We start from the raw sequence: 25,545 nt of genomic DNA, 5'->3' as shown, positions 1-25,545 counted from the left end.
CTCATCATCCTTTGTGGGGTTCTGTGAATATGGATCGGAGAGGGCAGATGATTGAAACTGTACTCAATAACTTGACCTGTTCATATGCTCCTCATCCATTTATCCTAGCCTTGAGTGGACAATATTAACTAACCTTCACAACAATGATCACTTTCCCATAATTTGCAATCATAATTTGCAATACAAACTATGCTTCCAACCAATGAATTACGTGGGATTTCCACCAAGCAAACTGGGAACAGTTTTCTAGTACCATCCAATTTGATAGCCATCTGATACTTACTACATCTTTTAATAACTTGACCTGTTCATATGCTCCTCATCCATTTATCCTAGCCTTGAGTGGACAATATTAACTAACCTTCACAACAATGATCACTTTCCCATAATTTGCAATCATAATTTGCAATACAAACTATGCTTCCAACCAATGAATTACGTGGGATTTCCACCAAGCAAACTGGGAACAGTTTTCTAGTACTATCCAATTTGATAGCCATCTGATACTTACTACATCTATTAATAATGCTGCTAGGCATATAGTAGAACTACTACTTGGAGCTGCTATCACTGCAATACCGAAATCAAATATTACCAAACAAAGATATAATGGTTGGTGGACAAGAGATTGCTTTCTTGCCAAAAGAAAACAAAATAAAGCTTGGAACATTTTTCGGCAAAATGCTACAATAGAAAACCTTATAAATTATAAACGTCTGAAAGCTGAAGCATGCCGAATTCGTAAGAAAGCAAAACAGGATGTATGGATTCGATTCACTTCTACCATCTGCAGAAACACTGACCCTAGAATAATCTGGAGAAAGATCTGTATCCTCAGTGGAAAGTTCCAACAAACTTTGGCCCCAATTCTGTCTTGGAAAGGAATGGATATTTCTTCTTCAGCTGATATTGCAGAGGCACTAGCAGAAACATTTGCTACCACTTCATCCTCTCAGTCTTATGAAACCTCATTTAGATGCACAAAAATGACTGTAGAAAATTATAAAATTAACTTCAATACAAACCAGTCACATTCCTATAACCTTCTGTTTGTTATTACCGAACTCAATGAAGCTCTCCAGAGTTCTCGAAATTGTTCTGCTGGGCCAGATGGCATTTATTACATAATGCTTCGCCACCTCAACTCAAAATCTACACTATTAAAATTTTACAACAGAATCTTTGAAGAGAGTGTTTACCCTGATACATGGCATCAGTCAATAGTGGTAGCCATAGCAAAACCGGGGAAAGATACTTCCTCTCACAACAGTTATCGTCCTGCCTAGATTCATTCAGAATTTTCTTCACCTCAGGACATTTCAAGTAAGATTCCAGAATTAGTTGTCCAAAATTCACATGCAAGGAGTACCTCAGGGATCGATTTTAAGTGCCACACTTTTTGTATTATGTACCAGTAGATTACATGAGACATCCCAGCTATGGTGAAAACATATGTATGCAGACAATCTTGCTATTTCCTGTCAATCATCAAACATGGCTACCATTGAAAGACAACTACAGTTAGCAATAACCAAAATTAAAATTAATTACTCGGTTAATTGATAGCAGTTACAAAATGTAACTGCTATCAATTAACCGAGGAGAAAATAGCAGCAATACACTTCTGTAAATTACGATTGCTTCATCCAGAACCTGTATTAAAACTGAAAGGCAGAAAAATACCGATCACTGACTCCATATAACTATTGGGTTTGATTTTAGACACCAAACCTAATTTTCATAAGCATATAACCTACCTGCGAACTACATGCCTTCATAAATTAAACATCCTTCATGCAGTATCCTCAACTTCTTGGGGTGCTGACAGGCAGTTGATGCTGAATTTATATCGTGCTCTAATCCGGTCACAATTAGATTATGGAGCTATAGTATATGCTTTAGCTAAAAGCAGCATCTTATGGTCTCTGAACACCATCCAACACAGTGCCCTATGATCTGCACTAGGTGCCTAGAACCTCGCCAGTACAGAGCTTGTATGTAGAAGCACATGACCTTATTATCAAAGTCTACTCTGCCAATACGCTGCCAAAATAAGAAGCCTTCCAACTCACCCCTGTTGGGTATACCTCAATGATCCTCTTTGGCCGACACTATGAATCCAAGCCTAATGAACCTAGGCCTGCTGGGATATGTCATCAAGAAGTAATACAGAAGTGGAAAATCAACCTCATTAAAACTGCAGAAAGTAGAAATATGCCTTTGCCTCCATGGGATAGACATGATATAGATATTGATCTATACTTCGCTCAGTTGTCAAAAAATACCATTACACCACTTAATATCCGAAAGTTTCATGCCAACTATACTTCGGAACACACTGGGAAACTCATAAGTCTATACAGATGTGTCTAAGTCTCAATCACATGTAGGTGCAGCAGCTGTATTCCCTTCGCATGTAATCTCAAAATCTCTTCCAATCGAGTGCAGCATACTTTCTGCAGAACTATATACTATCCAGCTTGCATTACATGAAATATGTCCACAGTCATCACTCTCTGTCCTAATATATTCAGATTTGCTCAGTGCTATCTCAACAATACAGGGAAAATGACATTCTCATCATCCTCTCCTACAAGAAATTGGCTTTTTAATCAACCTCTGTCAAAAGAAACACTCTGAAATAACTCTTTGCTGGATCCCAGGACACTATGGAATAGAAGGCAATGAAAACGCAGACATTGCAGCTAAGTCAGCATCAGAACTGCCAAACAGAACAATGATAGTCCCACATATTGAGTTTAGTCCAATCATTATTAGAGAAAGTGAAAATGAATGGGCTCAGATATGGAAAAATGAAGTCAACAATAAACTACAGGAAATAAAATCTGATCCACAAATATGGCACTCCATCATCAGAGACAATCGCAGAGAAGTAATGCTTGCCAGACTGCGAATTGGCCATACTCATCTTACTTATTTTCATCTATTAGCAAATAAAAATCCCCCACTCTGTGTTCAATGCTAAGTTCAGCTTTCAGTAAAACACGTTCTTTTGGTATGCCCTCGATTCAGAAATTCCAGATTCCTTTGTTTTTAGAGTTCATACAATAACCAGAATCCTCTTACCCTTCAACAGATCTTAGACAATTCTGCGAATCTAGATGAACTATTTAATTTTATTCGGCAAATCAGATTTGATAAACAAATCTAAAAAAATGTTCGATTTACATTAAAAACTTGGAAAGACATCTTGGCTATTGATGCCCTTGTGTCTTAAAACCCTTAAACAACAACTGCAGAGCTGCTGGAACGAGTACAGAGAAGGGCAACAAGATTACCGAATGGAACAAAGGGTTGCTCTTACGAAGAAAGGCTTAAAAGTTTTGCAAATTACAGTGTCTGGAGACTAGGTACCTGCGAGGTGATCTGATTGAGGTGCATAAAGCCTTGAATGGTTTGAGCATGTTCAATGCTGATGGGATTCTTCCTCTTCCTCAGAATAATTGTCTGAGAGGGAATAAATTCAAATTGAGGAAAGACAGTTGTAGGATAGATGTATGGAGGTTTGCCTTTAGCCAGCAGGTGATTGATTGCTGGAACAAACTTCCATCTGTCATTGTAGAAGTTGATAACTTGAATAGATTCAAAGCAGAACTAGACAAACATTTGGAGCGAGTGGATGGGTGAAACGAGGTGTGTTTTTTTTTTTTTTTTTCGTTATTATTTTTTTGTTGGCTGATGCTATATAAGCTTGCTTTCTTGCATCATGTGCCTTTACTGATGCTAATGCTAATTTTGCTAGCAGCGATAAGGAGGTGATTGTCCCCTTGTATAAGGCAATGGTGAGGCCACACCTTGAGAACTATATACAGGGCTGTAGTCTTCATTTTAGGAAGGATGTTGAGCTGCTGGAACGAGTACAGAGAAGAGCAACAAGGCTGGTGAGTGGAACAAAGGGTTGCTGTTACCAAGAAAGGCTTTAAGTTCTGCAAATTGCAGCATCTGGAGACTAGACACTTGCAAAGTGATCTAATTGAGGTGTATAAGGCCTTGAATGGTTTGGATGAGCTCAGTGATGATGGGATTCTTCCTCTTGCTCAGATTACTCACCTGAGGTGACATAAATTGAAACTGAGGAAAGAAAATTGTAGAATAGATGCATGGAAATTTGCCTTTTGCCAGCGGGTGGTTGATAGTTGGAACAAACTTCCATCTGTTGTAGTGGAGGTCAAGAACTTAAATAAGTTCAAGGCAGAACTAAATAAACATTTGGAGCGATTGTATAGGTGAAATGGAAAGGTTTTTTTTTTTTTTTTTGACTGATGCTATATAAACTTCCTTTCTTCATTGCATCATATGCTTCTACTAATGCAAATTTAAATATTGATGCAAAAATTTATTTAACTCCAGCTGTTTGTTTAGGTGTATCATTGATGTTATGAAAGCATACATGTAGTGGGCAAGAAGAGTTCAGTTCTTTTCTAGTTTTCACATGTGCAAAAAAATCTTTATTTTGCATACTGTCCTTTTTTGGTAACATCTTTTTAAAGTCTGCCTAGAATTATTTACTCCCTGAATAACTTTATTGCAACTTAATTCGCAATAAAGTTATTGAGGTCATATGATTCAGGGTCTCTTGATAGTGTATATTTATCCTATGAAACTCTTTTCTGTTACTGACTTAATCAGTTCAATGCTCATTCACTTTGGTCTACACCTTGGAACAAAAACCTTCACTTTAAAATATATAAAAAAAAAAATTATAGCTTTAGAATTAATTCCTTACTTCCTTGAACATTTCCAGTTTGGCCTATGTGAAATTTACTTTTTTTTAATGAAAACCCCAAACACAAAAGTTAATAGAACCTATAGTATTTGATTAGCATTAGTAGAGGCATACGATGCAAGAAAACTTTCTTTCTTGCGTCATATGCCTCGTAAAAAAAATTGCATCATAAAAAAAGGGCTGAGAAGATACTTGTTAGTATTATATTTGAATATCTGTAGATTGTAAATTTCAGGAAATGCATATGTAGGAAGGTTGTTCTGTAAAACAGAAGTAGAAGAGACAAAGGAAAAGTTGCTGTGAGTTTGGAGCTGAACAGTAAACGGATGCTGACTGGTTTGTGGTTTGAAGTGCTTTCGAAAAGAGTCAGGAAATTGCAGATGCCAGTTCAGAAGGATAGTACCCATGGGAGTAGCTATAGAAAAGGCATGCAGCAGAAACTGAACATTTATGAGACAGATTGGAGAAACTTTGTAAGAAATGGGTCATTAATTAACACAATTTGCTGCCTCTGATTCATAAAAGCATCATATGGCACCAGTGTGATGTGCCATAATGCATATATGTGGGCATTCCTAAGTAGTCAGTAAACGATTGCTGTAAAAGAAAAGGCATATGAAATTAATAACTGCTTGATATCGGTATACAGACTGAACTGTGCACTATTTTTAGTAACCCTTGGTTTTTGTTTATGGAGCAAGTCCACACTTTTATTTGTTTATTTTTTATGTTGAAGTTTGTTCTGATAGCTGAGCCCAAAAGTAATTTCTTCTTTTAGCTATGAATTCCACACTTTTACTTTTCAAGCAATATTTTTGAATTTTTGGAATGTTAGCAGAAACATTAAAGTTGCTCCTCAACATTCTGAAAATTGTGACACAATGGATATCCCTCAAATATAGGTGGAAATGAAGTTTTTTTTTTTTTTTTTTTTTTTTTCCCTTTATGTAAACCTCAAACATGAGAGGTATTAGAACCTATAGTACTTAGTACCATGCTTGGGTTGGAGGTTGAGAAGACAAAAGAAGATATTTGTTGACAATGAACTTGAACTTCTGTAGACTAATTTTCAGGAAATACGTATGAAGGAAGGTTGTTCCAGAAAATGGCAGTTGAATGAATAAACGAGGAAGATGAAAAGTTGGTTTTGTGAGTTTGAAGTTGGACAGTAAATGGATGTTGGCTGGTGGCAGCACGTGTTTGGACTGTTTTGAAAGAGAGAGCGGGAATTACAAAAGCCAATTCGGAAGAACAGTGCCCATGGAAGTATCTGTAGAAAAGGCATGCAGCAGAAACAGTACGTCTATGAGACAGCGAGTGGACAGACTCTGTTAGAGATGAATCATTAATTAACCTAACTGCCCTCTTCTGAATGGAATCAAGAAGCCTGAGAGAGGTTTTGGGGGCACCACCCCAGATGTGGGAACATCTGGGGTGGTGCCACATCTGGGGTGGTGGTGGCAGGGCGGATTTGCAATTTATACAGAGTGAGCAGCTGTTTGGATGAAAAGTAACATTGTATTTATCAGTTTAAGTTTATCAATTTGAAGATTTTAGCATGTAGGAAAATTCCATAGAGAATGTGAATATTTAATTTCAAATTCATTAATATTTGGCCTGAGTTACTGCCAAAAATCATCCAAATAATAACATTACTATCTAGTGTAACTCTTGTTTCAGGGTTATTGTTTACAAAATACATCTCTTATATAATGGAGGTGTACTTTGATTGATTTATATATATTTATCAATAATTTGAATATTTATAAGAAAGCATATTTTTAGATTATTAAAGTTGAACCTGCATAAAAGAAAAAAAAACACTGAGCTGTAATAAAATATCTTTACAAAAAGGAGTTATCGGGCAAGGATATTCATTGAGACATGGTAAATACAGCAATACTTCGCTTAGCACGGCTTCAAACAGCACGGGTTTCACTATAACACGGTTTTCAGTTAAGTTTAAGTCGAAAATTTACTGTACATATTATTAATAGCCTAGACAGGTACTATACATATATGCTGCATTGTCATAGCCAGGTACTATACATATATGCTGCATTGTTGTAGCCAGGTACTATACATATATGCTGCGTTGTCGTAGCGAGGTACTATACATATATGCTGTGGTGCCAACTCTATTGTCTACCATGCACATGTGACATTAGCTGCCTTCAGCAGTCATCTGCAACAGTGTTCAGTATTCTTAATTCCACCCTGACGAGACGACGTGGTAGTTTTTCAGACTTTTCATTTCAAAATTTATTTTTTACCCCTTTAAATACGATCGAAAATATATCTCCATCTTGGTTAGAAATCATTGCCAACAACATGCATTATGTTTGGCAGCATGTTTTGCCCCATTTTGGTGAATGATTTCACTGGTTTTGGATCGCAAGTTCAGATAATTTCTGAAGACATTGTGAAGGTCAGAAAAGACTTGGGATTCGAAACTTTGGACACTGCCAACGTACGTGGCTGCATTGACTCACATGCAAATGACTTAGATGATGCAACTCTCCTTGAAATTGACGAGCAAACTGCATATGCAGAAGAGGAAAACGATTCTGAAGTGGATAACACTGAAGTGCCACCAAAACAATTTTCAACAGAAGAACCGGAGAAGGTTTTTGGGGGGGGGTTGACATGGACTGCAAGGCAATTAAGAATGGAGATCCGAATGTTGAATGTATCATCGAGATACGGAAAATTTTACAAGATGGGATTCGATGCTACAAAGACTTGTACGCCGAGAAAAAGAAGAGATGACTTCACCAAACTTCATTATTGAAATACCTAAATAAACAACCACTTTTTTAAAGTTTTTTTCTCATCTCTCATGATGTTACCTTTTCATTAATAAAATTTTTGCAATATTTTTTTAAATTTCAAATCCTTTTAATTGGCTATCAAGTGCAAATGTTTATATTTTTATTATAATTTGTTTGTAGACTGTTTCTCTGGTACACATTCGATTAAAACCCATTATAATTATACCTCAATCAGCACGGTTTCACATAACATGGAATAGTTTCAGTACCAATTATCAGTGCTGTGTTGGGTATTGCTGTACATTAGGAAAATCTAACCCATCATATGCAACTCTTCAAAATTGAATAGCTGAAGTTAATTGGGGAAGAACCAGCACTGCAGATGAATAGTGCAGTGAACATCCATCAACAGCAACCATCCAGTACCATGACCAACTGTTAGAGGCTACATGCATCTGAAGTGAATGCGTATAAAATATTGTCAGTGAATTAAATATGACAAAGGTTTTTGAATTATGGATCCCCCCCCCTACCTTTTGACACCTGCTTAGAAATGCCTTTGATTTCAAAATTTCAAAGCAGCTCTTTGCTCATTATTTGGCAGATCCTGAAAACTTTCTGGCTAGATATGTAACTGTGGGTGAAACGTGGCTTCATTACTACCAACCAGAGTCAAAATCACAATCAAAACAATGGAAGCATACTGATTCATTACTTACAAAGAAATCCATGTCAGTCTCAAGGTCCTGGCATCTGTTTCCTAGGATTGGAAGGGATAATAATGGTAAATTGTCTTCCAAGGGGAACAAATAATAAATGGACAATACTCTGCAAATTTAGTAACTAAATTAAGAGATGCAGCCAAATCAGAGGCCAAGAAAACTAAATACAGACAATGCACCTTTCACACGTGAGTTTTCCATGAATGCATTTCATAAGTGTGGCTATGAATTGTTGCTCCATCCACTATACTTACCAGATAAAACCCCATCTGATGCTCACTTATTTTCAAAACTAAATCTAACTATGTGGGAGAACATTTGGATTAGATGATGAGATGATAGTGGCTTTCAAGAAAACTAACACAAAACTGGGATCATCTAGAGCATTGCTGGAAAAAGTGCACTGAAGTACAAGACAACTACATCAAAAAATACTGTAAAGTCAAGATAGATAACTCTAATTCTATGTTGGAACTTATTAGCAGTCATAATGTGTAATTGAATTGATATAACATTAGTGATTGCCAACAGATTCACCTGTAAGTATACTTGCCATGCTTTATTATTTTTAAAACTTTTATATTTTACATATAGAGGAGGTCTATCTTGCTTGTTTTTAGGTTTCGACTACTTGCCATCTGGTTCTTTCCCCCCCCACCCATATTAGGACAAATTTTTGAATTTGATGTTAAAAATATTGTGATAAGTATTATCATTTAGATTTTATGATTTCTAAATTAAAATTTTGCCTAATCATCTGCTTTTTTTCTCTATAGGAAATTTTTCCCTCTCTTCTGTTTAGTCTAAAAACATTATCCCTGTACTTCTGAAATGAACATAAATCAATTTTATTTCAGGAGAAAACAAAACAGAGTGGTGTTTTTATTTTTTTGATATTTCCACTTGCTGTGATAGTTGTGTTATTTATTATTATTAATTTTTATTCATCTTCAAATAAAATTGTTTATTCTCTTTTCAGAAGTACACTGATAATGGCTTTTAGGCTAAACCAAGGACAGGGAATAGCTTTGCTTCCATGAGAAAAATGTAACTTGGTTTGGTAGAATTTTAATTCAGAAATAGTAAAATCCAAATGGCTATATTTAGTCCAATTTTAATATCAGATCAAAAAATTTTAGTCCTAATATGACAAAAAAAAAAAGTTCAGTTAACAAATTGTCTAAACTTAAAAATAATTATGTGGGATAGACCCTGGTGCATTTTAATTGAAACATTACATTTATATAGTACATACCATATTTTCCGGCTTATAAGACGCAGTTTTTTTCACGAAGAAATACCCAGAAAATCACCCTGCGTCTTATATGGCCAATGTCAGATTAGGCCTAACGACTACCGGCAATGCATCTTCGATGACGCACTGCCGGTAAACTGAGTTCTGAAACTTCCCTTTGAAATTCACACCAATTTTACTTAAGATTTATCTGTTGAAATATATTTTTAACAATTATCAGTGGTTACAATCTATGGCAACAATACATACCAGTAATCTTTTGTTCATGGAAAATTTGTTGAAATCTGCGCGATATGAATCTCACAATCAGACGTAAGTAAAAATTTGTTTCATTTTCCCATGTGTGTTTGCTTCCTCTATAATATGATCTTTTATGGTATTCCTATATGATCTCGCGCTTTTATGGTATGGCGGGCTAATTAGACTGGATCGGGATTTTTCAATTCCAACCGTCTTTTACAAAGAGAAAGTGATGCCCGTATTTGTCTTAGGGTGAGTAAGAATTTCTGTTACGTTACTTCTGTCAGCTTTTTTCAGAAACAAACATTTCATTATTGGTTGAACATTTACCCAAGCGTATACCATTATTTTGAGAAAAATATATTACCGTGTTTAATTTTATTATTATTATTTACATCAGTCAGTAAAAGATCGCTTCTTAGTTTCACCGTAAACAGTATCGAAGGATAATAGAAGAGTTATTTTTTCCAAAATATGAGGCCAAAACTAGGGTGCGTCTTGTATGCCCATGTGCCTTATAAGCCGGAAAATACGGTATACACCCTGTATATAATAGTGTTTATTTTATTTACACACACACACACACACACAGTAGACTTGATTATCTGGGGTAGATTATTCAAGTTGCAGTTTAACTGAGCTTTGACAGCCTGAAGAAGCCTTAAGTCGATTGCAAAAAGAAATGCACAGAATCTGTTACAGGTATTGTTTCTTTACATTTTATGATGTTCTTGTAAGCAAGACCCTTCAATTTTTTTCAGAAACCTCATCCCAACTTTGCTTTTTGCTAACTACCTCACTCTAGGCATTTAAATAACCCTTCAGTTTTACTACTGTGTGGTTAATTTTAACATTCATCTTTGAGTTGGTGTGTGTGTGTAGAGTGGAAAAATGGTTGTTTTTATTGAACAAAAACTTCAGCTCATTAGTAAACTTGAAAAAGATGCTAAAGTGTCAGCTTTAATGGGTCTCTGCTTGACTGCATGAAACAATAACTCTACTTACTGACAAGATGGTTCTTTGAAATTTATATAGTACAATTTGCAGGAAGACACACCAAGGGAGAAAAGTGAACTTTATTGTTTTCTTTTTTCAAAAAATATATACATATTAATTTTAATGTCAAATCTTCTCACGCTGTACTATAGTTTTATAAATATGAATAAATAAATTTAATTTTTGTGTCACATTTATGAGTTTTTCTTTCATTTTGCAGATTATCCAGGTTTCAATTATCCAGGCAAATTTATTTCCCAACCACCACAGATAATTGGTGATCTACTGTATTATATTATATTATATTATATTATACATACATAACATATAGGGTGTCCACAAATCTCCTTTACAAAACTAAACTGTTATTGTGTAAATAGGATACATGATAGAAACCTGAATCGCATCCAGGTGATAGAGGATATCTTCAATTCACCAACCAGAAAATGTTTGTGCTGCAGCAGATGGCAGCATGATCGCAAGACCGTAATCGTGGCACAATTTACCAACCCTGAGAAGATAATTGCCTTTTTTGCGATGAGTTATTGCAAAGTGAATGGACCTTTCTTCTTTGGTGAAGCTATTTTCACCGGCAACATATTACAGAATTTTCTTATGCCCCAGCTGCAGGATTGACAGTGATGGCAACTTGATTTTCCAACAAGTTGGAGTCCTCCACATTACCACAAAGACATTTGTGCATACCTGAATACAGTGTTTCCTGCGAAGTAGATAAGAGGACCAATTTTGTAACCCGCACAATCCCCTGATCTGAGTTGATTAGAATTTATTCTCTGGGGATTTGTACAAGACCAGTCATGTGTTCCACCTAAGCTAGGAACAGTTATGGAACATAAACAATGCATTTGTAAAGCAGTCGGTCATGTTGACAGGGATATGTGCTGAATGTGAAAGGAATTAGATTATAGGTGGGACATCTGCAGAATAACTAAAGGTGCCCACATTGAAGGATATCTTAAAACTTCAAGATATCCTTCATCACTTACACATAGTTTCAGATTTGTATCATGTGCCCCACACTAGTAATATTTTAGCTTTACAAAGGAGGTTTGTGGACACCCTGTATATTATATTTTATATAAAATTAATACTTCTTAACATCTTGTATAGAATTTAATTTTTGATTTCTTAGGCCCACTCTGATACTCAGTCCAAAACTGGATCAACAGCAAAGAATAGGTATCAGGTTTAACCATGTCCATTTTTAGTAACATTAAAACTTTCACTCAATTATCTTGGACTTAAATTCAGCATTACTTATTTTATGTGAGAAAAGAACTGAAACTTAGGAGCATGAAAGTCAGCAACTTCAGAACTGCTTTGTGGATTGCTGTTTATTCCTGTTACTTGCAGCAATGGATTTACAGATTAAAAGTAACCTTGCAACTTGTCCTCCCCACCTCTGGATTCAGCTGATTTGGAATTAAGCTTTGTTAAATATTTTAAAATTGTATACGGAGTTTCATAAATTTTGTTGTTAATTGTAGATCTGAGCATATCATATATATTTAATGTTACGCTGCTTGTTACGAATAGAGAATAGGGGGAAAAAAAGTAATGTGAGCTGTTGCATACAGTTTTTATTGCTGTGAATATGCTGTGTATAATAGTTTTTAAATGTCTTTGTATTGTGTAATGTGAATGTGTATACATGCTGCATACATGTTTCACACATTCCTAACTTGCTTTATGAAGATCCTTTCATTCTTTGTGTGCCTTTAATTTTGCTTGTTTATGATATCTTCACACAATTAGCAAAAACTGAATTTGGCACTCTGTAATAGAATAGGGTTTTACACCTTCTACATGTATACAATATTAAATATTCCATGTGATTAATAATTTCATTAAGTAATATTCTTTAAAAATATGGTTTCAGCTTATCAATCTTTAAACAGTTTGTATTTAATAATGAAAATTAACACATTCAATTGCTATAATATCCATATTCATTCTAAATAATAACTGCTGGGCATTAGGCGGCTTTGCATAGAATCAGGTTTGTACGTGAAAGTGCATAAGGTATTCATCAGTTTAGGTGACATCAGTTTAGATGTCATTTTACTATGCAAGCAAGTATTTTAGTAAAATCCTACAATATACAGTATTTTTTGTGAGGATGAACTATTTTATATTAATATATAAAAAGATAATTTTAATTACTTATCTGGGATTGTGGGGGGAGATAGCTAGCTAGCTACTTCAGAGGCTTCAAATGGAAAGATAAGTATGATTTTCTTCAACACTTTGATATATGTACAGTATAACCTCTTAGTGAAATCTTGCCATGAGATAGAAGAAGGGGGTGATGAGATCTGGGACTTGTCTTTTGCATATGAGTGTGATCTTTTTATTCCCTGCCCTCATTTTATGCTTGTTTATTTTATGGATTATTTTAAGTTTACATTATATTATAAATAAGTGCTTGATGTGTTTAATAAGTAACAGTTAAGTATAGTAATTTCTGTTTCTGGTAAGTTTTGGGGACCTTGGGTATTTAATGAAATGGAATAAAGCTGGAAAGCATTAAAAGAATTTTTTTTTTTTTTTTTTAATATGATTTTGTGGCTGTTTGCTTCATTTTGTTATTTTGCACTTTTAAGTAACAGTTCATACTTTATAAACAAGAGACAGTTAAAATAATTTAATTAAAGCAGCACAATAAACATATTTCTTCTAGCAGTTTATGGTTAAAACCTTCCTTTGTATCTTCCAACAAATAAAGAAAAATAAATTTAAAACTTTTATTAAATAAGTAATGAATTTTTGCGCTCTCTCTCTCTCTCTCTCTCTCTCTCTCTCTCTCTCTCTCTATATATATATATATATATATATATGCAGTCGATTCCGGTTATTTGGGACGCATCGGGACTAGTGCATTTTGGTCCGATTAAGCGGCTGCCCCAATTATCCGAAGTTTCACGTAAATAGTTAAAAATACAATGTACCCCCCCTTTACAATTAGTTCACTGTACAATCAAATCACGTTACGACAAACTCACCATATTAAAGTACTGTTCACTATACGATGTGTAGTAAACGCCGGTCATTGTGATCACGTTTGTGAATTGAATTTTAATTCTATTAAACGGCAATTGTAATTAGTGAAAATAGGAGGAATATTATCCACAGGCTGTAAAAATATATTAAGCACAAATTTACCCTTTATTACTTTACCAATTAAAAAATTAAATGATACGTGAAATTCAGAAGAATATACGTGATAATCAGAATAATTAATACGTACTGTAATATGTACATACTAACTAAACTAGTTGACATTTCTGTTCACTGACATTTGTGGGTGGGGGTTAAAATTTAAAACAGTAAGAAGATAAGCAATCAATAACAAAAAACACGACACACACAAATTGCAAGTAACACGATACGCGCAAGTGAGAACGGATTAACAAATTACGAAGTTTTAAAAATAGGAATGAAGAGAAGATTCTGAAAGTTATTTTTTTTATATGATTGAAGATTCCATAGAAATGTAAACACATTTTACCATAATAACCCACAGAATTCCAGCTGTCGGTATTATCGCAAATTCAATATGATCGAGTTTACTATCCATTTATGATAGATTGCACTAACAGAAAAGCCCATTAAACAGGTGACTGCTAATTGTTTTTATTGTTTTATGGTTGTGACCTCCAGAAATCAGACCGAACTAAGTGGTACAGTCGGAGACAATTATAGGGTAATCTCCAGTGCTGCGGTCTCCTGCCCCGATTAAACGGCATTTTGTCCCAATTAAGTGAAGTAAACCCTGGCTGTTTTCTCGATTGGGTTCTGTTTTTTAAGATTTGTCCCAAATAAATGACTGCCTCGGTTAACTGTTGGCCCAAATAACCGGAATCCACAGTATATATAAATATATATATGTATAGTTATTATAGTAAAAGTATAATATGTATTATATGAATGCTAAATATGTATCTAAACATAACAGTATACAGTGGGCCTTAATGCCAAAATAATACATATTCAGCATCTATATAATACATATTATACTTTTACTATAACTAGATTACAGATGGATGTGTGTGTGTGTGTGTGTATATATATATATATATATATGTATGATTAAAATAAAATAATTCACTATACTAATTGCAAAATTTAATGAAACAATAGCTGCCAACTCTCTAGGCATGATGGAGAATCTCTTTTTTGACCCTGTAATCATCACTATAACAGTTTCTTTGTCTTTTTTGCAATAACAGGTTTTCTCCATTTTTTTTTTTTTTTTTTTTTTTTTTTTGCAAAAAAAAAAAAAAAAAAAAAAAGTAAAACTACGTTAAAATTTCCTGTTTTCTTTAAGGAATCTTGACCATAATAAACATCTGAAAATAATTTGCTATAATAGTTCAGTTATCTATTGGGGAGGATTTATTCTGCAGGTTTTTCATTTGCAACACAGTGCACATGGTGCAGCCCGGGGATGGTACACTCTCTGAATTGAGAAGTTTCTCAATGAAATATGATTTCAATAAAAGATCTTTAAAGTTATATTAAAAATTTTTATTTAAATTTTTTAATATAACTTTAAATTATATTAAAAAAATCCGTCATTAAAGATATATTTTCAAAGAATAATACAAGATGGCAACTCCTTTAATTTGCATTGCCAATAGTCTAGAAATAAGAGCAAAAAATACTTTCCCACATCACATCAATAAATTAGTATGCCAAAACATTCATGGCAACCTTTAACTGTAAGGTTTTTAAACATGCAGCATAAAAGTTTTATACAATTCTTCCAATGTTGTGCCATCAAAATGATTTATGCTAATATGATCCAATGAAGAGATTTAGATATTTATTGGAACTTCAGATATTTAGTACACTTGTAGCATAAGCTGTATGACTTTAGTATGGACTTACTGTGGCAGCAAGCTGAATTCCTAAGACCAAAGCATGTTCCCTAATGGCAATCAAAAGTCTGCTAGCTCCAAACAGAATTCATAGATAGCAAGCTGCCAACTGTTTTCAGAAGTGTTAAGTTAAATATTATTAAATTTTAACTGAAATAATTGTATTTTTATATTTGAGTTAAAATTTAATGTTACTTAACTAAACCAATTTAACATAACCAAATTGTGAAATGAATTGATTTTGTGGGGAAAAGTTTCCAGTACTTCTCAGTATTATTGGAGATAAAGAAATGGATATTTTGCAGTATCAGTTCTTCTTTCATAATAATGAAAGAAGAAAGAATTGATATACAGTTGCCTTTGTTTTTGGGATACTTACAATTGCACAAGGAAACATGAAATATAAATTATCCCAAGTAATGCTTGGAATTTTAACAATTCCAATAACAATGCTGAGTATAAGAGAATATTCAGCAAGGTGAGAGGGGAGGAGAAAAAAGTTTTAATCTTCTCTTTCTGGTGAAATTTTGGAAGTGCTGTTAACAGGCAAGTCTGAACTGCAATGCTATTATTATAAACAGATTTGGACTCATCATGTCTGTAAAAGGCAAAGCAGTGATAGTTGACATAATCAGTTGATGTTTAACAAACAGTGCAAACAGAAACCCATAGGTGTAAAATGTAATTTAGTCTTTCTTGACTGTAAATTATTCTTTTTCTACCTGTTTTGTCCAAAAAAAATTCCTGCTTTTGCTTGCAGTTTTCCAATCTCCGACTTTTAAAAGATGGCAGCTGTGCAAAACTAAAAACATTAAAATATAGAAAATTAAGAGTGAGCTTTATTTTAGTTAACTGAGAAGTAATTTATGCAATTTAAATTTTGAAGTCAAATTCATGTCCATATTAGTTTATTAATATTATATTTATTTGAAGAATATAATAAATTCAAAAATAATGCTGAATGAATCGTTAACTTTTGGTAATTTATTTCTCGGTTAGTTGCATGTCTTCTTGGTAATGTTTCATCCTGTATTTTGAAATGTTTCATTAAGGTAGCATGTTAAAAATAGCTTGAAAAATTCATTAAGGTAACATGTTAAATAGTGTTGTTTTATATGAAACTATAATTATTATCAATTGTTTTTTGTTATTTATTGTAACTACTAACATTCAAAATGCTTTTCTTATGAGAGTAAATTCTGAGAAATTGAGGAATTAGTTTAAAAGCATCTCTCTCTCCCCTTATGTAACTGACTTTGCACAGAATATTTGAGAAATTACATAATTTTATGTCTACTTATAATGCTACATTAACATATAACTTAATTCTAGTGTTGGCGCCTCCGTAGCCGGGTGGGAAGGAGCAGCAGTGCGTAGCACACGCTTCTTGATTAGACCGGGGTTCGAGCCCATCACCACCAAATACGGAGGATGCAGAAAGGTCAGGGAATGACCAATATTCCCAGAGCAATATGGCCTTAGTTGCTAATGCTCCTAAAACCCAATGCTACGTTAACATATAACTTAATTCTAGCGTTGGCGCCTCCGTAGCCAGGTGGGAAGGAGCAGCAGTGCGTAGCACACGCTTCTTGATTAGACTGGGGTTCGAGCCCGTCACCACCAAATGCGGAGGATGCAGAAAGGTCAGGGAATGACCAACACATATTCCCAGAGCAATATGGCCTTAGTTGCTAATGCTCCGAAAACCCAAATAACATAACATAACAATTCTAGTGTTGCTTCCAAAAAACAAAAATCATGAGCGATGCTACTAATAATTTTATTGAAATTTGAAATTAGGTGGTTTGTATTCAAAATCCATTGAATGTCCCAGACTTGTTTTGCAAATACTTTTTAGTAGTAGTCAAATGAAAAACATTTTTCATAATGTGACTTAGACAAGAATAATTTTGTATATAACATATTGTCACATAGTGTATAGTTTCACAGTATCATAAATGCATTACTAAGTAATGTGCATAGGCTTTTGATATTTCTCTGCATTTTTATGGGCAAGCAAGAATTTTTATGCAATGCTGATAATTCAAGAAATTGTCCAATTTCATTAAAGTGCTTTCCAAGATTTGCAGGAAAAAAAAAATATATAGAGATGCAATTATATCGTTAATTGGTTTAGATATCAAGTGATCATTTGTCTACTTATGTGATTGAGTAGTTAAATTCTTTAGTGATTTAAATATTTGCTTTTAGCTTTGTTTTGTTAAGAAAGATTTTTTTAGTATAAACTGTTAATACATCTCTGATTAAATGGGGGGGGATTGATGCATTTAATACAAAAAGCCTTTTGCTTGCAATAGCAATTGTTACTACATAAGTGGGAATGTGGCAAGTTAAATAAAATTATTTGAATCTGGAAATTTGCGAAATATTGTCTCAAGTTTTAACCATTTGTTAAAACTTGAAATCACCTATTATTATTATCAGTTTTTTGGCTGTGAGTAAATAATACTATTGAGAATATTATTTCTGATTCCTCTTCCCCCTCATTTTTTTTATACACAACTTCAGTGTTGATATATTGAGATTAATACTCTAAAACATGATCCAAGTTGCTTTTGTGCTACAAATTCCATAATCATTAGTAAAACATTTGTAAATGGGGCTACTTATGAGGCTACATCTATGTCTACATTCAGTTTCCATCTTTGGGGATGCTTTGGTCCCTCCAGTGATGGCAGGCAACTTTTGCCATCAAGGACTTGGAAATGAAACCATTGTCCGTAGGTCAACCTAAATTGATAATTGTTTACTGAATTGTTTTATAATGGCATCAACAAAAGATGAATTTGCCATTTGTCAACAGCTCTCTCAAGAATACTTCTCTTGATTGAATCTGTAATATAAATTTTACATCAGTTATTATTTAACTAGCCTATAATTTTGTTGAGTGTGAAATTTTCTTTGCCTTAACAAACTTGAGTTGTTAAATCTATATTATTTTTTATATGGCATTAGAAAAATATTGAGTTTTGTTTATAATTGACCTTGTGCTAAAGTATTTATAAAAAAAAAAAAAATGTCTAAAGTAGTGAATTAAATAATTTATAATGCTATCTAATGTAATCCGTAATTACTAAAAGATTGTTTGGGTGGGTGGATAGATGTGTGTGTGTATGTGTGTATGTATATTGGGGAGTAATAGGAAGTTAATTTTCAGGTACAAAAGGAATGGTCAAGAAATTTAGTTGCTTATTTGGAATGAATAGTTTAACATTATAGTGGTTAATATCAATTGTAAGCTGCCTGCAGTAGAAATTATCATGGTTGGTTTGAAAGAATACTAAAACCATTCAAACCCTGTTTTCTCATTTCAAATCTTTTCACTTTCTCTTCAAATAAAATATTTTTCAAAAAACAGTTTTTTGCCCAGACTTAAGATTTATCTTGGTAATCATGGATTTATAAAATGTTATCCTGGTATTATCACAAAATAATCAAACTAAGATTGAACACTTTACCACGTGAGCATATTGGCAAAACTTTTTTTATAAGAATAAACTGTTACCTGTTTGCAAACTACAAAATAAGAAAAAATAAAATTAACAAATGAACTTAAAAAAGAATAAAATGAATACAGAGTTGGAACTTTATTTCTTTTTCTTTTCACCCACAGCAAAATAATAGCACTATTACAGCCATTATTCAACCAGGAAGGCTTTGCAAGTATGTCCCACAGGTAAATGCAAGGTGTGAGCGTTCCTGATGAAATCAGTGTTCCCTTTATCTTGATTTCATTTATTATTCTTGTATGAGTTATCTGCATTCACTCATGGGAGATCCTTTATGGTCTTCCTGCATAGGTATAAACTGCAGTTGTTGTTACAGCTAGATTTTCTGTTGATTGCTTTCTGTGGCAGGTGGTAACTTTTTTTTTTTATTCTTTTTAACCTTTTTTTTTATTTCAGTTAATTATTTATATTCTTTTTTTTTTTTTTTTTTTTTTTGTATACACATGTACAGGTAACAATCGTTCTTCATAAGCAAAATACTTGCTGTAGTTTTAGCAATACACTCACATGGTAAATAGTGTTTAATCATTTATGCAATACTTGCAATATGGGAAACACTCCAGTTAGCATTACTGACACAAATAATACTGCCCGTGACCACCAAATACGGAGGCTGCAGAAAGGTCAGGGAATGACCACCGCATATCTCCGGAACAATATGGCCTTAGTTGCTAATGCTTCAGTTAATGACAAAACGGACTCTGTTTATTTTTTACTAATAATTTAATGTCAGGAACTATTTCTGTGGTAGCTAATCAGAGGCAGTGCTCCAGATGACAATCAGTAATTTTTTGTCCTCAATTTTGACTTGGAGCGCTTCATTCTAGAAAACATCTGTTCACATAAGTATGTGCTTACGAAGAGGGAGAAGATTCTTGCCGCATACATTTTTAAATTGACAAATTTTTCCTTTCTACATATTTTTGGTAAAATTCTGGGAGAGGTACTTCGTCAAATTTGATTTTCAGGTCTGAGTCACATTGAAGGCCAATGATTTCCATTTGGAAGGCCCCTGGATTTGCCACATTCACAGAGAAGAGGGTTGGTGGGTACTTCTTGAGCGTGGAAATCTTGGAATCTCTCTTGGAACTCTGTCTGGAGCTGAGATATTACAGCCACATTGTGGAGCATATTTTGCAGACTGCAGTTTCAACATTCCTTGGAAATGAGTTAAATTCTGGTCTTGAAGTTGGCACTTAAAGAGTTCTAATTTCATCTGAAAAGCTTTGATGTGATTAAACAGGGCATGCACCAGTTGATCTTTTGACTGGAGCTTCAAATTTTATTCATTCAAATGAGAATAAATGTCTTATAAGGAAGGCAAACTCTGCCAACCACTTCGGATCGTCAAACTCTGATACTGGCTTGCCTATTGCCGTCATGAACTCTTGGATGGCATCCTTCAACTCAAAAATCCTTGTGAGCACTTTTGAATGGCTTAACCATCGCACATTGGAGAAGTAGACAACATCGCCATGATTAGCATCCCAGTCTATAGAAAATTTTGAAACTGTCAGTGATTAAAACCCTTTGCTCAGATGAAATTCACAAGGTCTGTGATAACTTTTTCATGACATTTTCAAAACCATGAGATTTGGCACACAAATTTTCCTGGTGAATGATGCAATGGTAGCTGGTAAATCTGCTAGTATCTATTTCTTGTTCTTTTTTTAAAAGCGCTACCAATCTCACTTTTGTTCCAACCATAGCTGGGACTCCATCCGTCGCAAAACCCTGCAAGGTTTTTCAAACTAAAGTGATATCTAGCAAGAGTCATTTTCGTTGCTTCCAGAATGTCTATTCCTTTCGTAGTTCCTTTCAATGGACATAAAAGACTTTAAGTTTGTCGTCGATCCCACGAATAAAAATAGCCAACTGAGCTACATTGGTTAAATCCGTGCTTTCATCCAATGCCAGTGAGTAAAATTTGCATGCTAGCAACTTTGTTTTTAATGTCTCCTCAACGTTCAATGCCAGTTCTTCTACTCTCCTAGTAACAGTCATTCAAGACAGGCTTATCTTTTTGAAGGTATCAGCTTTGTTTGGGCACACAGCTTCAGCCTCTGCTACAAGGCACTCCTTCACAAATTCTCCATCAGAAAATGGTTTCAACCTTTTGGCAATTTCTTGAACAATGACATATCTAGCTTTGACATAACTCTCAGCATCCTCCGATACTTTCTTAAAAACTGATTGTTGCGATTTTAATGATTTTTTTGAGAAGGTTCAGTTTGTCTGTGCGTACCTGACCCTGGAGACTGATGAAGTTGGTTGCATGTTTAATGTCATAATGTATTTTCAAATTGTATTCCTTGACAGTGGATATTGATTCCTGACATATTAAATAAACAGACTTTTCATCGGTTTCCACAAAGAAGTATAAATCAGTCCATTTTTCGTTGAAATTGCAAGCAACTTTGCTGTAAACAAGTTTTTTGCTAGTACCTGCCATTTTTAATTTACTTGGGCTCTTATTACCATTGTAACGCTTTTATACAACAAAGGTAATTAAAACTTCACTAAATGATTAAATTCACTTAGCTTTATTTTTACAACACTCAATGTAATAAAAACTGAAGAAATATTGCCCTTTCCGAACTTTAATAATAAAGTTTGGAAAGAGCGTCACAAGGTCGAATTCTGACTGTCTAAAATCCATGCAGGCGCAAGTATATATATACACACCTTGCCAGTTTCTAGAAAGGTCTGGAGACTCGAGAATACTTCTCTGGTAAACACTAGAACTAGAAAGTATGCAAAAGTGCAGCAGTGCCACTTGTGCGTGCTTGTTGAGAAGCTGAGTTTTCCTGCTTAACCAATAGGTGGTGCAGGAGTTGCTATACTCCATTTTGCGCTATTTTATATATATATATAATTTTTTTTTATATATATATATATATATATATATATTTTAGAAACTTTGTTGTGTTCGCGGACCACGTGAGGCCTGCGGGACATGGTTTGAGCACCCCTGACTTAAAGGTTGCCTCTGGAAGATCAGTTTAACTCCTAGCAACTGTTAAAGACTGGGAGATTATGAATCACCCTAATGAATTAGAAATCTAGTTCCCTAAAGCAGGTTGAGCCTAATCTAAGAACACTACAAATTGTAATTCAGCCCTGGAGATCAACAACGTAGAATGTACTCAGAAATAAACTGAAGGCTATATCAAGGTGGTTAAAAACTGTTTACTACGATTGGAAAAGAGTTCATGCTCTCCAATCTCTTCTATTTATGTTTCAGCTAGTCATCTAAAATTCTTTTATAGTTCATTATTTTATTTCCTTGGTTTTTCACATGATATGTTACTTTCAGACATACAATTTACTATTTCCTCCATCTTGCTTTTTCAGATGGCTAGTGTGATTTGCTCACTCTTTTTCAGATATAGGGTCTGTGGTTGTTTGAACTGATTTTTTTTGCTTCAAACATTCATCAAAATCCTGTCGATTTTGCAGTCACTGGTAGTTAATGGCTTTGCTCTGAGGAAGACATTTCTTTTTTATAGTTTAATCTGCTTAACTTGCAGTATCATCTCTTTTATTCTCTCTTTTTCAGTTTTCTCAGCTGGGGGGGGGGATATACTTAAATCTTTCAGGATTTTGAAATTGTTTGGGGGGGGGCAATTTTTAACTGCCATAAAATAGTTTTTGGTTTAATTTGAGTACATTCCAGATTTTTATCTTTATGGCTCAGTTGTAGTTTGCAGCTTTCTTTTATTAAGATAAATCTGTTGTTCTGTCTGCAGAACAGGATCCTTATTTCATTAGGCTTCCTAATAATATTCCATAATCTCTGACAGTTTACCCACAGATTAATTTCTGTAGGGTAACTGTTAAGTAGATTTTCTGAGCAGGGATTGCAGTTTAAGTTGTTCTTGGATGGCACTGTGAAGTAAACACCTAGAGACGGTCACCATATGTGGCAACCTTGATTTTATTAGATAAATATACAGTAAACTCCCATTATCAAATGAAAAGAGTGTTAGATCCAATGGTATAATGCTCTTTTTTTCTGTTGCACTTCCATTTAAAATGCTTTCCCTCATATCATTTTTAGGATTCAAATAAGGAATAAATTTGGATATAAACCTCCTTCCTCTGAATGGAAGGCTATAACTGAAAGGGATTATAAAAACTGAATTGCAGGATTTGTTTATGTTGCTGTTTAATTCATAGAAATTGTTCCCAGTGTAAGGTGACATTGTCTGTTTTTTTTTTTTTTTTCGAAATCAGCATTGTTTCATGCTTCCTTTCTAGTACGGTAATATTGTCTTCCATATGTGTATTAAAATATTTTTTAAATGTTTCTTTCTTTTTCGTAGCATACAAAAAAAAAAAAAAAAAGTTGAAGGTTCTAAAAAAGCAAGCATGGTACATTTAATGGTGCAGGATTTTCAGCTTACATATTCATCATCGCTTCATTAATGCTGCAAAAAAATATTTATCTGCAAAATATTGAAGAAATATGAAAAAATATCTCTGGGGCTAGTCCCCATGAAAGTACTATTTACAAAAGGAGTTTATTGTAGTTTTTTTCCTGAAACTTGTTCAAAAGTCTCGTATTTTTTTAAAATATTTTATTCATTATGATTATTATTATTATTAGCCATATGGTGCAAGGAAGCTCAAAGCTTATTTATGCTGCACCAGCCAAAATAAATTTCTGAGTTATCCTGAGAGAAAAGTAGAAGGGAATCACCAAGAAAGAGAAGAATGATGATATCTGGCTCAGAGCCCTGGGTATGTCAAGCCCATACTCACCAGATGTGAGCCCCCTGGGTATTTAAGGGAATGCAATGTCAGAGTAACAACCCTGAACAATTAAAGGTTATCCATTTGCCATCATACAGTACTGCTCATAAATTTTTGACAGTCCTCTCTTAAAACAATAATTGATACACAATCCATTTCCCTCAACATGAATTATTGAGGAGGCTTCCATCCTGTGCAGTGGAGTGATAATGGCTACAGTTTTTAACTTTTTTTTTACCCAGTCTAACAGCCTGTCTGCACTGCTCAAAGTAATTATGCTTGGGGGGAGGGGAAAGATGTTGCATTTCTACAGCTTATGCTCTTCTAAGGTTATTGCTGAATCATTGAAATATATTTTTTTTTTAAATCAAGCTATTTCATGCTGTCACATATTTATTTTAAAACATTTTGTAATCTCCCTTGGTATGTGCTGAAATATTGCCCTTTGAATGTAAAAATTTAGTTTTGAGAACAAGAAATCACAGGGGGGCCTACACCTGAATAATACAGAGAATAGGGAATCACAGCCATTGTGATTCCCTATTCTCTTATAGCCAGAAATTCTCCATGCATTAAAACTGGTGCAACCATTAACTAGTCTCCAAAACCCAATGTAGAACTTCTTTGTAGAAATGCTGATTGATAACTTGACCCAGTGGAACAATTTCTTGATGGCTGTGAAACAGTTTTTTGTCAAGAGCAATGCTTATGTGATCCCTCACTCGCCATCTTCAGATCTGATGCCCCATGAACTATTATTGTTGTTATTATTACTAGTAGTACTGACAAATGATGCAAGGAAATAAGCTTATACACCATCAGCCAAAAAAAAAAAAAACCAGCAATACTACCCATCTAATAATATTTTTAATTCTTCCTTAAATTTTTTCAAACTGCCACAATACCAGATGGTGGTTTGTTTACAGTTACTCTCTGGCTGAAAGCAGATTATTTGCACATATCCTTTTCTAGGGTTTTGAAGGTCCTTTCAGTTAGTCCCCGTGTGCGCATTGTCTGAAAAATAGAATACCATTATCATCATGAAGTTTACTCAATCCATTTAAAGCCTTAAACACTTCAATCACTTGCAAGTGCCTAGTTTCCAAGTGCTGCAGTTTGCAGAACCAGACTCTTTTGTGGTAAGAGTGCCCCTTTGTGTTCTTGACTAATTTAGTAAAATGAGGCTTTCAGACCTGTATTCAGGATGTGGCCTAACCATTACCTTATACAATGGAAGAATCACCCCTTTGTCAGCAAGACAGCAGTGGGTATGAGTAGTTCTAACAGCCTGTCTGCACTGCTCAAAGTAATTATACTAGAGCTAATTGTACAGTCATGTAGGACTATACAATTACCCTTAAGTTTCTTTTGTACTTCACCACCTTGAACATGTTACTGCCTGATTGGTATGTTATTCTGGGATTACTGTTACCCTTGTGCAGTACCTCGTGTTTACCTGCGTTTAACCTCAATTTCCACTTCAGTCTCTGTGCCTAATTTTTCTAGGTTTTCTGCAGTAGTATGTGTTGATTCTTGTCATTAACTGCCCTGCCACCTTTGTATTGTATGTTGTATCGTCTGCAAACTTAAGCTTGATATACTTACATAAATTTGTTCTCAAACTAAAA

The 25,545-nt window shown here is 34.2% G+C and overlaps 1 protein-coding gene across 2 annotated transcripts in view; it reads left to right on the top strand.

Moving 5' to 3' along the window:
* LOC150089720 (eukaryotic translation initiation factor 4E-1A-like) overlaps positions 1 to 12,062 on the top strand; it is a 145,419-nt gene extending 133,357 nt beyond the window's left edge. Inside the window, exon 6 of one of the 2 annotated variants that reach the window (XM_090368761.1) lies at positions 11,885 to 12,062. In XM_090368761.1, coding sequence (XP_090224887.1) covers positions 11,885 to 11,960 — 76 coding nt within the window. In that variant the 3' untranslated portion in view covers positions 11,961 to 12,062. The remainder of the gene's footprint in view (positions 1 to 11,884) is intronic. The other variant, XM_090368760.1, reaches the window with a different exon arrangement.
* Positions 12,063 to 25,545: the final 13,483 nt, after the last annotated feature.

Source organism: Mastigoproctus giganteus, chromosome 2, assembly GCF_048544385.1.
Source record: "Mastigoproctus giganteus isolate SK-2022 chromosome 2, ASM4854438v1, whole genome shotgun sequence".
NCBI lineage: Eukaryota > Metazoa > Arthropoda > Arachnida > Uropygi > Thelyphonidae > Mastigoproctus > Mastigoproctus giganteus.
This window is presented reverse-complemented; position numbering and strand designations above follow the sequence as displayed.